This window comes from Anthonomus grandis, chromosome 6, assembly GCF_022605725.1.
Source record: "Anthonomus grandis grandis chromosome 6, icAntGran1.3, whole genome shotgun sequence".
Taxonomy (NCBI): domain Eukaryota; kingdom Metazoa; phylum Arthropoda; class Insecta; order Coleoptera; family Curculionidae; genus Anthonomus; species Anthonomus grandis.
The window spans coordinates 27,778,444-27,791,490 of record NC_065551.1 but is presented as its reverse complement, the minus strand read 5'-3'; the positions used below and the strand labels follow the sequence as shown (position 1 = coordinate 27,791,490).

The following is a 13,047-nucleotide window of genomic DNA, read 5'->3' as shown; positions in this document are numbered from 1 at the left end:
TTCTAGATTTAAAAAAAAAAAAGTGTCAAGAAGAGAGAAATCGTGAAATGTGACTTTATCTGAAAATTGACTGCTTTATCATATTTATATATATGTATATCCATTTTGTACATGAATAAACATACAATTTTTATGTATTTTTTTTATCAAAAGGAAAGAATACAAATCTGATAAAAGTTAGAAATTGTCAAAATACCATTTTCTAAATCTTCATCGATATTTTTACTATAATACAAGAATAACTCTTTTTTCTCCCATACTCTTCCAACAGTATATCATATCCTGTATAACTAAACTACAAATTTTTAATGAAAATCCCTTATCCACTACCATTGTATATATTTATAAAATAAATAATCAGACTAACCTTCTTTAGCACCTTCCTTGGCAGCCTGTTTCACTAATTTCAATCCAGTTCGCACGGCTTTAGCAATTTCTTTATCTGAAGGTGAATCGTCATCGATTATAGCTGGACTAGTATTTTTCCTTATGAATACTTCAGACACTTCAGTTACTGGAAGGTATCTGTTTGATACAGGACGTACCTAAATATAAAAACATGCTAAATCATAATTTACAACTAAAAAAATGGCTTACTTTAACTCTGCTCCTAATCTCGAGTGGTTTAGGTGTAGTGCTCTTCAGATACACTTGCTCAGCATTGGGCGTAATATCAACTACTCGTTGAGCTTCATAGTTCTCCACGATACCTTGCTCTCCGTTATCAACAATGTAGCCATCATCATCGTCTTCGTTCTCCTCATCTTCTACAATAATGATCTTTTGATTCTTGCGTAATTTTAAAGTGTTGGATACGCAAGTGCATTGAGCACCCAATTTTGCAGAGAGGAGCGGATGAGCATCGTTTTGCTTGATTACCGTTACCGGCCTGGAGACTTTGATCGCTGCGGGTCTAACTCGAGGTCTAACTGTGTAAGTTTGATCTTCAATTGGAGATGCTAAAAATGATTATATTACAAAAATATTAAGTCATAATATAACATTATATACCTGTTGTGGTAATTTGCACTCTTGCTCTAACAGGCAAATATTCTCGATTTAAAGTGGTGATTTCTGGAGTGGCTGTAGTACTAGTAACTTTAATTCTTCTACGAGGCTCTGTGGAAACTTCTACCGGTAAATATTCTCGTGATGGAGCCTTGGTGCTGATTCTTACAGGTACATAATCTCTTACCAAAGTGGTTACCTCTGGGGCAATGTATTCTTCGACCACCTTGCCTTTAGTCACGCTCGGAAGTGCACTGGTATATTTCACTGTAGAAGTTACTGGAATATATGTTCTCACTGGCTGAGCTGTAGTGGATTTCACTAAATTTTTGTATTGATATTGTTCGTCTTGGCTACCGAATTCAAATTTAGAAATTGGTCTGCTAGTACTGGTTACGCGAATCTCTGGAGTATATGTGGAACTGTAAACTGGGGTCGATGTGTAACGACTGTCATAGAAGGTTACAGTTGCTGGCGTTACTGGTTGACTCTTCTTTCTAGCGATAGTTCTGATTGTTGATGCAAAGGTGGGTTTTGGCGTCGATTGGACATAGTTTAGAATAACCTGGAATATAAATTAAGTAATAATGTATTAATAAAAAGGAATAAAAAAAATCTTCTAGGCATTTAAAGTGGCTTCAAGTGCCTAGAAGAAATAAAAAATGACCCTGAAAAATGAAAATATGCCTGAAAAAAAATTTACTCACAAGAGAGATTGACTACTGAAAAGAAATTATACCTGTGTACCCGAGAGAATTGAAAGTTGAACCTCACAGTATTGAGAATGTATTACAAATGTACTTAAAATAATCGTAGATTCCTGTACACAAGTTGAGAAAAAAACGCGATTTGTTTTTTGAGTAGTAAATAGAGAACTATTTAATAGTCAGAAGTACTTGATATTTGGAAAAGATAGAACCTACAAAGTCCTTAATTGTGATAGAGGTGGAGGTGTTCTCCTGGCTATTAATTCTGACAACTCATCCAGAGTTATAGAGGGCAGTTCTACAAATACGAGGCATGTTTTTAAAGTAAGTACCGTCTTTAAATTACGCCGCCGCAGCGGTGCAGTCGCCGTTTAGCGTATGCGCTTAGTGTAGCTACATCAGTTGGGAAGCCACAGACGCCATTACGACGCCGTTTGATCGAGTCTTCGTTTGTTTATGTGATTTTAAAATGCCGCCGACTATCGAGAATCCCGCCGACTGTGAAGTGCGTAGTGTAATTCGTTTTCTCTGTGCTAAGGGCTTGAAAGCAATTGAAACGATCAATGCAACCGCGTACTGTGAAACTTTAAAAAACTGCGCCGCGCAATTGAAAACAAAAGGAGTGGCATGCTGAGTGCAGGCGTCGTTTTGCTTCACGATAATGCTCGTCCACATTCGGCAAATCGAACTCAAAAGCTCATCACTTCATTTGGCTGGGAACAATTGGACCATCCTCCATACAGTCCCGATCTAGCGCCTAGCGACTACCATTTGTTTCTAAAGACGCATTTGGCGGGGAAGTGTCATTCCGATGATGAAGAAGTAAAAACGTCTGTGCAGCAGGGGTTATCCGGTCTGGCGGCAAGCTTTTTTGACGACGGCATACAAAAGCTGGTTCCAAGATACGACAAGTGCCTTAATAATAATGGAAATTATGTAGAGAAGTGGAGGAAAGAATGCTCTCTCAGGTTAATAAAGTTTTGTTTGAAAAAATTTACTTGCCTCGTATGTTTAAAAACCTGTGGCTATATTGTTCATGTCGCGAAAGTAAGTTGTTGATCAATATTATCGATACTTCGCACCTTAATCTTGTTTTGATGCTTACAAGTTGAGCAATGAGTATAAGTATATGTTTAATATATTTTACAATATAATAGAATTGCAAAGAAAAAATATGTAAGAATTAAATAGCAGACGACAAATAAAGAGAAGCATTGAAAATAAAACGACAAAAATTGTAACTTAGCAATAATAAGAGAAAATTACAAAAAACAAAAAAATAACGCATCTTCAACCGAATACGTTTTAGCTGGATCAACAAAAATATTTTCCTTATGAGCTTAATATATTTTTTAGTAGATACTTCAGACTGCGAATTATTTTATTTGTTGCAAAGTTAGAAGACTATATCTTACCTGCGGTTGTTGATACTGAATTTGCTCTTGCTTTCGATACAGTTTTTCTCCAAATAGCACTTGCTTCACTTTTTCATACTGAGGAAATTGGTAGTTTTCTACTACCTCTCCATTCTGCCTATAATCAAAATTATCTTGTATATTTTGCTCATACTGCCCTGTAACGTATGCAGTCTTTTTAACAAAAGGCTCCTCTTTAACTAGCTGAGGCATTTCTACGAAACCAACAGAAGGTTTTGGATAAGTATATCCGACATTTTCTTGTATAGCAGGCCTAGGAGTACTTGGCGCTACATAACTATAACTGCTCACTACAGCTGGCTTTGGAGTAGAATAGATTGTTTGCTCATAGTCCCCATTTTGAGCGTAAACTTCTGGTTTGGAGGTTGAACTACCAAGATTAAAATAACTTGTAACTACAGCTGCCTGTGCTGGTTTAGGAGCTGAGTATACCGCAGGTCTCTCTTCATAACGTACATTCTGCTGCTCGTCATGTTTGGAACCAATATTTACATAACTGCTAACAACAGCTGGCTGTACCGTCGGTTGAGGTGTAGAGTATACTACAAGTGTCTCTTCAGACTTCACAGCAGTTTTAGGATAACTATATCCAAAATTCTCTTGTTTCACTTCAAAAGGTTTTGGAGTCGAAATAATCAACGGGGCCTCTTCAAACTTCACTGCTGGCTTGGGATAAGAGTATCCAACATTTAATTGCTGATGTTCTGAGTTTTCTTGGTTGGATTGCGAATTAAAGTAAGTGCTGACTACACCAGGGATCGCTGAGGTATCCACTTGTTGTACGGCCGGCTGGGAGTAAACATATCCACCATTGGAATTCTCCAAGTTAGACTGCGAATTATCTAAATTAAAGTAGCTTGTTACAACAGCAGGTTTTTGTTGCTCTACTGCCACCACAGGTTTAGCTGTCGAATAAGTCACTGGTGTTTCATGGAATTCAATAGATGGTTTGTTGTAAACATAACCACCGCTAGACTGATGCGAACTACTTTCAGATTGGGCACGAGAGTTTTCTAAGTTGAAATAACTGGTCACCACGGCTGCCTGCGGCTGTTCTATTGGTACCACAGGTTGTACGGTAATCGCAGGTTTAGGTGTAGAGTACGTTACGGGAGATTCAATAAATTCAACAGAGGGTTTGTCATAAACGTAGCCAGTACCAGACTGCTGTGAAATACCCTCGGATTTTGTATGAGTATTCTCCAAGTTGAAATAGCTTGTTACAACAGCCGGCTGAGGTTGTTCTACTGGTACCACAGGTTGTAGGTCAACAATAGGTTTAGGGGTGGAATAAGTAACTGCCACCTGCTCTACGGCTTCAAATGGTTTAGGTGTGGTATACGTAACTGGAGCTTCATGGAATTCAACGGAGGGTTTGTTATAGACATAGGCCCCTCCAGACTGATGTGAACTGCTCTCAGATTTTGCATTAGCGTTTTCAAAATTGAAATAACTGGTTACCACAGCTGCTTGTGGTTGCTTTACTGGTACTATAGGTTGAACGGTAACTAGAGGCTTAGGTGTGGAATATGTGACTGATGATTCATGAAGTTGAACAGATGGCTTATTATAGACATAGCCACTGCTACTTTGGTATGAATTGCTATCAGAATTTGCACCAGTGTTTTGCAAATTGAAGTAGCTGGTAACAACAGCTGGCTGGGGTTGCTCTATTGGTACCACAGGCTGTACGGCAAGCGCGGGTTTAGGAGTAGAATACGTTACTGGAGCTTCGTGAAATTCAACGGATGGTTTTTTATAGACATACCCGCTACCAAACTGGTTTTCAGATTTTGCATGAGAGTTTTCTATATTGAAATAACTGGTTACCACTGCTGGTTGCGCTTCTTCTACCGGTTGAATAGTAACCAACGGTTTAGGTGTGGAATATGTTACTGGTGATTCGTGGAATTCAATAGACGGTTTATTATAAACGTAACCGGTGCTGCTCTTATGCGAATTAGTCTCAGATTGTGCGTCATAGCTGGTTAGAACTGATTGCTGAGGTTGTTCCACTGATACTATGGGTTGGACAGTAACAACAGGTCGAGGGGTAGAATAGGTTACTGGAGTTTCGTGGAATTGAATTGCTGGTTTGTTATAAATATAGCCACTGCCAACTTGCTGCGAACTGCCTGATTTAGCATGAGAGTTTTCTAGATTAAAATAGCTGGTTACAACAGCAGGTTTTGGTGTTTCTGCTACAACGGTTGGACGGGGAGTGGAATATGTAACGGAAGCTTCCTGGACTTCAACGGAAGGTTTATTATAAACATAGCCAGTAGTCTCTTGAGATTTTACGTGTGAATTATCAATGTTATAATAGGTATTAACCACCGCTGGTTTCGGTGTAGAATACACTACAGGATTTTCTTCAAATCTAATAGAGGGTTTATCATATACATAACCTTCTTGCTGCTTATTACCATAAATAGCATATTGATTTCTAGATCCATAGATTTCAACAGGAGTAACTTGAGGCTGCTGATAAGCACCTACAGCTTGTAGTGCAACATTTTTATAGCTATACGTGCTAACTGGTTGTTTTTGGTAGGAGTAAGTCTTAAGCAATTCTGGTTGTTGATACAACTGCACACTTGGTTGCTGGTAATAAGTTTGAGGCTGTTGATAGGTGTAATCTTCAATGACAGTTTTTTGCTTTAATTGAACTACGGGTTTTCTAATAGAAAATTTGGAAATTATGGTGGGGTTGGAAGGTTTCTCATAAACAAAACCACCTTTGTCAGTTTGTTGGGTATAACTATAAGTTGATACTGCCGGCGCAGCTGGAGTAGATGATACAATAATTTGAGGTTGTTGCTGTACAATAACAGGTCTGGCAGTTGATACTGCTACTAACTGAGGCTTTTGTTCAAATTCTAAAGAAGCTTTTTCATATTTATAGCCTCCATTTGTATTATATTCTTGGAAGTTATTGGAAGATACACTGACGGGAGTTTGATGCTCTACGGTAACAACAGGCTGTACAGTAGATGAAATGTAGGTTTGCGGTTGAGCTGTTGTAACTGATACAAAAGGTCTTGCAGTGGTCACTGTGACTCTATTCAGTTTATTACCGAATCCACCATTATGGGAATAGGTTTGCAAATGCTCGTTTTGATTGGTTATAGTTGGAGTAACCACAAAGTTAGCGAAACCGTTAGAAAAGTTTTTGAATAGGCCAATATCATGAGTTTTAACTTTGTACTGAAGTTCAGGGATGTTGGCGATTACTCCACCTAAAATTATTTTTGAAAATATTACTCAAAACCGCGTAAAGTTTAATAAGTTACCTCTTAACGTCTCAAAACCAGTTGCAGTTTTAATTCCAGGTACAGGCACAGAAACTACTGTGGGGACAGATACTATTTTATCAGATGGTGCAGTGGTTGAAGAAATTATAGCAGGCGAGCCCGAAAATATATGTGTTTCTCCATTATTTGAAACGTCAACTCCTGATAGGGATCCTAAAAGAGGTATTTAGCTGTTTGGTATATCAACGATCAAAAAACAACAATTTTTTAAAGTAGAAATGGTGAAAATTTTGCTTTTACTGCATTAATTTAGTAGTTTTGTGTTACAAGAAGTTATTAACAAATAATTTCTTAAACATTAATTAAAAAATATTACTTACCAACTGCAGAATATCCTCCACCAATAATATTAATACTTCCGGCATCTGCGCTTGCTCCACTAACTTCTCCCTGACCATGATACTGGGTTATAGTTTGAGTTGAGACCGCTCCACTATGACCATCTTGAATTGTTCCTTGATATTTTCCTTCCAGTTTATTTCCAAATGTATTTTCTCCCGAACCAACATACTCATAATTGTAAGCCTGCTTACCAAGCTCTATGCTGCCACCATCATAGTCGGTGCCTTGTACATCACTTCCTTGAGTAACTCTTTGAGAAGAAGTTCCAGATCCAGTTGAACTGTAGCCTGTTGCTAGATTATTACCTTGGACAATATTAACGTTTTTGTCTTGATAATTATTATATCCACTTGCAATTGTTCCCACATTTTGATAATTAATTACCGCTCCTTGAGCCTCAGTAGAGTATTGACCTGAGTGCCCACCATAACCAGTAGCAACATTTTCCTGGACCACATGGAGATTGCCTGCTTCTTGATATCCATTACCGATAGATGCATCGTATTGTCCTGAAGAATAAACCTTAGCTCCATTTGCGCTATATTGTCCAGTTTGATAATTAGTAGCGTGCCCAAAAGCTGCATTATCAGAACCATAATTTTCTCCTGTATTGACTAAAATCGCACCTTGAGATTGACCTGAATATTGCGTTCCTTGTCCAGATGTACCGTATATTGTTGCCTAAAGGATCATAGTTAATAATAGACTTATTAATGTGTTGATAAATCTTACCTGTTGTCCATTGGCCTGATATCCGACTCCATTATTAACTTTAAGTAATCCGGCATTTTGTAATGCTAAAGCGGCCTTATAACTTAGTCCACCACCTTCAATATATCCGTTGCTGTTTTGGTATCCCAAACCCAAGGAGCCTGATCCAACATTACTGTAAACTGTGGCGATTGGTTTTACAAATTTACCGGAGACTCCTTCTAATTTAAGAGTTCCAAGTTGTCCCAAGCCGTTGTAGTTTTCCAAAATTACACCAGCTGACTGAGGACCTAAAAAACAGATTTTATTTATAAGGGGCACACATGAAGCAATCCATTATTACCTCGTAGCGCATAACCTTGACCAGAACCAGTACCACCATAGTAGTACTCGGTATCAAGGCCTACACCGAGATCACTTGCACACCTGGCTACCAGCCAAGGCCATTCACAGACTAACCGTTTACCATCGAATACCAAACCGTAGGGGCACCTAAACTCATAGGCGGATAAAGGAGATTTGCCATGATCCAGACAAGCAAAGAACCAACGACAGTTTTCTGGATCTGGGTAATAGCCTAAAACCCAACCAGATAAATCTATTATACAAGTTTAGTTTTTTTTAATTTTACCTGGTTCTGACGGGCATACAAATCTTTCTTTTGGTACTGGAGCGATTTCACTGCTTCCAGAACATGGCGTGCCATGAGGAAGGCTTCCAGGCCAGACGCATACTTCCACTCTCTCATCAAAGGCCAAACCTAAACGTGATTGTAATGGGATAATCTTAATTGTGATTGCAAGGAATTAAAAAATAATAAGTAAGCAGTATTATAACCGGTAAGTATATCTACCTGTGGTAAAATATATTCATACCTGCTGGACAATCGAACTCAAATACGTTGTAATCTTCGGATGTTTGATCGAATTTCACGCATCGATAAAATCTGTTGCAAGATCTTGGATGAACGAAATATCCTTGTCTGGAGCATTGAAATTCTGTTCTTGTATCCTAAAATAAAGTAACAAAATCAGCATGCTTTGAGGTTTACTGTTAATGGATTGTGTATCTATTTAAAAGTGTTTGTTGATTGAGGTTTGAAAAAAAGTGCCTTTTTCATCGATTATTTACGTTCAGACTTGTTACACTTGTAATTTGAATGTTGCAAGATATTTTGAATATCATAGGATCATTCTCGCTAAATATATTTCTAGTAAAAGTAATAGATATGTACCACCTTTTCATGCAGGATCTATATTATAACTTTTATAAGTATTATATATAATTAATTTTAAGGCCGGATAACTGGCCTAGAGGGGTTATCTTGCGAAAATTTTGGTTAAATAATAAACGCAAGATAAATTTTCATCAAAATCAAATGAATCAAACCATAATTTAGTGCGGGATGGCCCTTCTGGTTCAGGTGTTTGCGTGTATTATGCTAATACAGGTGGTATGAGAACTAAAATAAAAGATTTTCAGCAGGCACTTAGTTGCTGCTGCTATGATATTGTTATGATTGCAGAGACTTGGTTAACATCTGAATATTCAGATGCTGAAATTGGAGTACCAAACTATGATTTATATAGATATGATCGTTAAATGGGTACAAATACTACCAAGGCTCGTGGAGGTGGTGTATTGATTGCGGCTAAAAAGAGTTTATGTACACATAGAATTGGTATCTATTTGACTTTTACAATTGACAATGAAAGCTTTGTTGTTGGTTGCATTTATATACCATCTCCATTTCCACTTCAAGCCTATTTAAGCCATTGTGAATCCGTTGAACATGTATATAGTAGATATTCAAGTAGTTTGTTTGTCTTGGCAGGTGATTACAATTTACCACATGCTAAATGGACGAATGATGATCTTGGTTTGGTGGTTGGTGGTTGTCTGGAGAATGACAGAGAGTCTGTGCTTTCTCTGGCCCACTGCTTTAGCTTCTATAACTTTTTTCAGGTAAATGGGGTTTTAAATACCAACGGGGTTGCCTTGGATCTTGTATTTAATAGCTCAGATTTAATTAGTGTCGAACGTGCAATAGACAAGATTTTTGAGAATAGCTTGCACCATACAGCAATTAGTTTTGACCTTTGTTGTGCAGAAAATTCTGATGATATATGAGGAATATTTTTATGATTTTGGTAAGGGAGATTACATAGCAATTAACGATTGTCTTGCTGGGATAGACTGGAATCAATTGTTTTTGGGAGAGACATCTATTGATGTCATAGTTTCAATTTTCTATAATGTGATCTACTCCTCAATGGAAAGGTTTATTCCTCTAAAGAGATACAAAAGTTCTTCTTTTCCATGTTGGTTTTCTTCAGAGCTTCGCAGTTTGATCATAAGAAAGAAACAAATTCACAAAAAGTTTAAAATTAGTGGTCAACAGCAGGAATATGATGAATTTGTATTTTTGAGACATCAATGTGAGTACTCAAGAGAGTTGTGCTATCATCAATATATTAATAAGGTGGAAATGAATCTGGCTAGCAATCCGAGGTACTTCTGGTCATATATTCGAAATAAAAGAACTGGTTTTAGCCTTCCCTCCAGAATGACATACAATAACATGATTAGTATGAATATCTCGGATACTGTGGTTATGTTTGCAGAATACTTTTCATTCGTCTATTCGGATGAGCAAGTCAATGACATACCATCTTTTGATTTTGATAAATCAATTTGTCTGAGCAATTTAACTCTGTCAACGCAGGATGTTTATGAGGCTATTACTTCCTCTAAGAATAAGCTCTGCGCTGGACCAGATGGGATTCCGGCATTCTTCCTAAAGAAATGTCTTTGTGCTCTTACGAAACCAATACTGTTCATTTTTAACAAATCTCTAGGTACTGGTTCTTATCCCACTCTCTGGAAAAGAAGTTTTCTAAAACCCATTTTTAAATCTGGTAGTAGAAATGAAATTTTGAATTATCGGGCGGTGTGTAACCAATCTGAGTTGCCAAAGCTGCTTGACTGCCTGGTCAGTCATAGTAGGATTGCCTGGAGTTTTAAATCTTTATTTATTCCTGAACAATTTGGATTTATAAAAGGCAGATCTACTGCTACTAATTTGGTGCTGTATGTCAACTACCTCTACCGCTGCTTGGAGAAGGGACTTCAGGTTGACTCAATATATACAGATTTTTCCAAGGCTTTTGATAGGGTTAACCATGGGGTACTCTTGCAGAAGCTTGGGGCCTCTTTTTCAGTGGATCTCGGAATTCATCAGAGGTAGAACCCAGATTGTTAATCTTGGAGGAACATGTTCCTCTGAAATTTTGGTGCCATCTGGGGTGTCACAAGGCTCTCACTCAGGCCCTGTTTTGTTTTGCCTCTTTTTGATTGATTTAGTTTGGAAACTTGAAAATTGTCGTGTGCTAATGTTTGCTGATGATGTGAAGCTATTTAGGCCTATCACATCCCTTTCCGATGCTGTGCTCCTGCAAAAAGACCTTAATTTGTTCTTTGATTGGTGCCACTTGAATAGAATGTCCCTTAATATCAATAAGTGCTATAAGATTACTTTTTCTAAGCATCAAAAAAACCCTATTGCTTTTCTTTATAAAATAAATAATGTAGCAATTGGTGTCAAAACAGAGGTTTCTAACTTAGGAATATTTATTGACTCCAGGTTGTCTTTTAAAAGTCACATCAATCAGGTGACTGGTAGGGCAATGAAAATGCTGGGTTTTATCCAACGGTCTACAACTGATTTGTCTTTGTTTACTTTTAGATTACTTTATTGCTCTCTTGTTAGGCCTATCTTGGAGTATGGCTCAATTGTGTCCGTGGTCCTCGTCATATAATTGCTACATTGACCAGATTGAAATAACTCAAAATAAATTTTTAAGGGTGGCTGCTTTTAGATGTGGTTACAGGAGACAGGAGTATTACTATCAGTGGGTCAGAAATAACCTGAACTTACCCACATTAGAGTCACGAAGAACATTACTCGACTTATGTTTTATGCATAAGGTTTTAAATGCTAATATAGATTGTCCCGAGTTATTGTCTCTTTTTAAACTTAGGGTGCCTTTCAGATTGAATAGACAATCAGAAATATTTTCAGTCCCATTCCACCATACCAATAATTATGGTATTAATGAGCCAATTACACGAATGGCTCGAAGTGCTAATGGTCTGTCAGGACAGATAAGCTTTTTTGACTCTAGGATTACATCTTTTAAGGGGCAGTTCAAGAATATTATTTCATAGTGGCTTTAATTAATTAACTCATCTACACCTTTCATTGATTTATAGATAGTTTTGTATCTGAATATATATGTTTGTATGGGTATGCTATGTAACACTTTTGTAAATGGATTCCGTAAATAAATAAATAAATATATATATATGGATGAAAGTTGGATCATGAACGCAAGTATTAAGACAACTATAATTTTTTTTTAATATTGTTCATGCACATTTTCCATTAGAGAAAATAATAAAAAATTGAAATCATTGCAAAATCAATAAATTTAATGATATTTCTTTTTAATTACTGAAAAATTACTTCAAAGCATTTTCAGACAAGAAAAAAAAAAGTCATGCGATGGCCGGGAATCGAACCCGGATCAACTGCTTGGAAGGCAACTATGCTGACCATTACACCACCATCGCACTCGACTTTAAATGGCGAAATCACGATGTTACTGTAGCGTGAATGTGGATTACGAGGCACATTTACAAAACACAATAAAAAATAATTTAATTAATAGGAATGAAAATTTTATAAAAAGAGAACATTTATTCAGATGTTTATGTTTTGTGAACGTGTGAAGATAATTAATAAGTTTCTGTAAGTTTTTCACAATTTTATAATTTTGATCTGTATTTTTTTTTAATTTTCGTAATGGTTTTTAAAGTGTTTGTAATATATTTTAGAGTCTGATGATGGCAAAAATACTTGCCGAAACGCATCAGTTGACCTAATATTGAAATTGGAAAATAAATATATTTTCTGGAGAAAAGACCTCTAGAAAACTTTTCCATATTTATACAGATACCTAATATATGTACTTTATGTTAACAATTTCTAAATTAAATTTTGTATACCTAACCAGTTTAATGAAGTATGCTAAAAACAGTCAATAAAATAAAAATGTCTATTTATCAATAATTATTTGTTCATTAAATAATACAAAATATTAAATAGAGCGTTTCGTTGCAACAACTATGTATGGACTTTTCCAAAAATCTACCAAGGGCGATGGTGGTGTAATGGTCAGCATAGTTGCCTTCCAAGCAGTTGATCCGGGTTCGATTCCCGGCCATCGCATAACTTTTTTTATTTTTAATATAGATAAGCCAAATAGTCTGAATAATCTTTTATAATAAAAATTATTATTTTTTCATTATCTATAAGTATTTTAGTAATAAAATTGTAAAAATGTAAATAACCAAAATTGTAAATGAAAATATGTTCCAAAATTTGTCAAAAAGGTTTCTGGCTTTTGTTATACAGTTTACTAAAAGGGAATGAAATAAAGTAATATTTGATACATTTGTTATTTTCTA

The 13,047-nt window shown here is 36.4% G+C and overlaps 1 protein-coding gene and 2 non-coding genes across 3 annotated transcripts in view; 1 reads left to right on the top strand and 2 right to left on the bottom strand.

Moving 5' to 3' along the window:
* LOC126737088 (uncharacterized) overlaps positions 1–13,047 on the bottom strand; it is a 43,058-nt gene that overhangs the window by 5,275 nt on the left and 24,736 nt on the right. Inside the window, exons 6-15 of the mRNA XM_050441792.1 lie at positions 8,394–8,529; positions 8,150–8,278; positions 7,862–8,095; positions 7,540–7,808; positions 6,786–7,488; positions 6,445–6,618; positions 3,131–6,390; positions 1,012–1,573; positions 598–959; positions 368–545 (exon numbers count right to left, since the gene is read on the bottom strand). Of these exons, the coding sequence (XP_050297749.1) occupies positions 368–545; positions 598–959; positions 1,012–1,573; positions 3,131–6,390; positions 6,445–6,618; positions 6,786–7,488; positions 7,540–7,808; positions 7,862–8,095; positions 8,150–8,278; positions 8,394–8,529 (6,007 nt within the window). The remainder of the gene's footprint in view (positions 1–367; positions 546–597; positions 960–1,011; positions 1,574–3,130; positions 6,391–6,444; positions 6,619–6,785; positions 7,489–7,539; positions 7,809–7,861; positions 8,096–8,149; positions 8,279–8,393; positions 8,530–13,047) is intronic.
* Trnag-ucc (transfer RNA glycine (anticodon UCC)) lies at positions 12,079–12,150 on the bottom strand. The gene has a single exon. It is a non-coding gene; the product is annotated as a tRNA-Gly (tRNA).
* Positions 12,737–12,808, top strand: Trnag-ucc (transfer RNA glycine (anticodon UCC)). Its single transcript has one exon. It is a non-coding gene; the product is annotated as a tRNA-Gly (tRNA).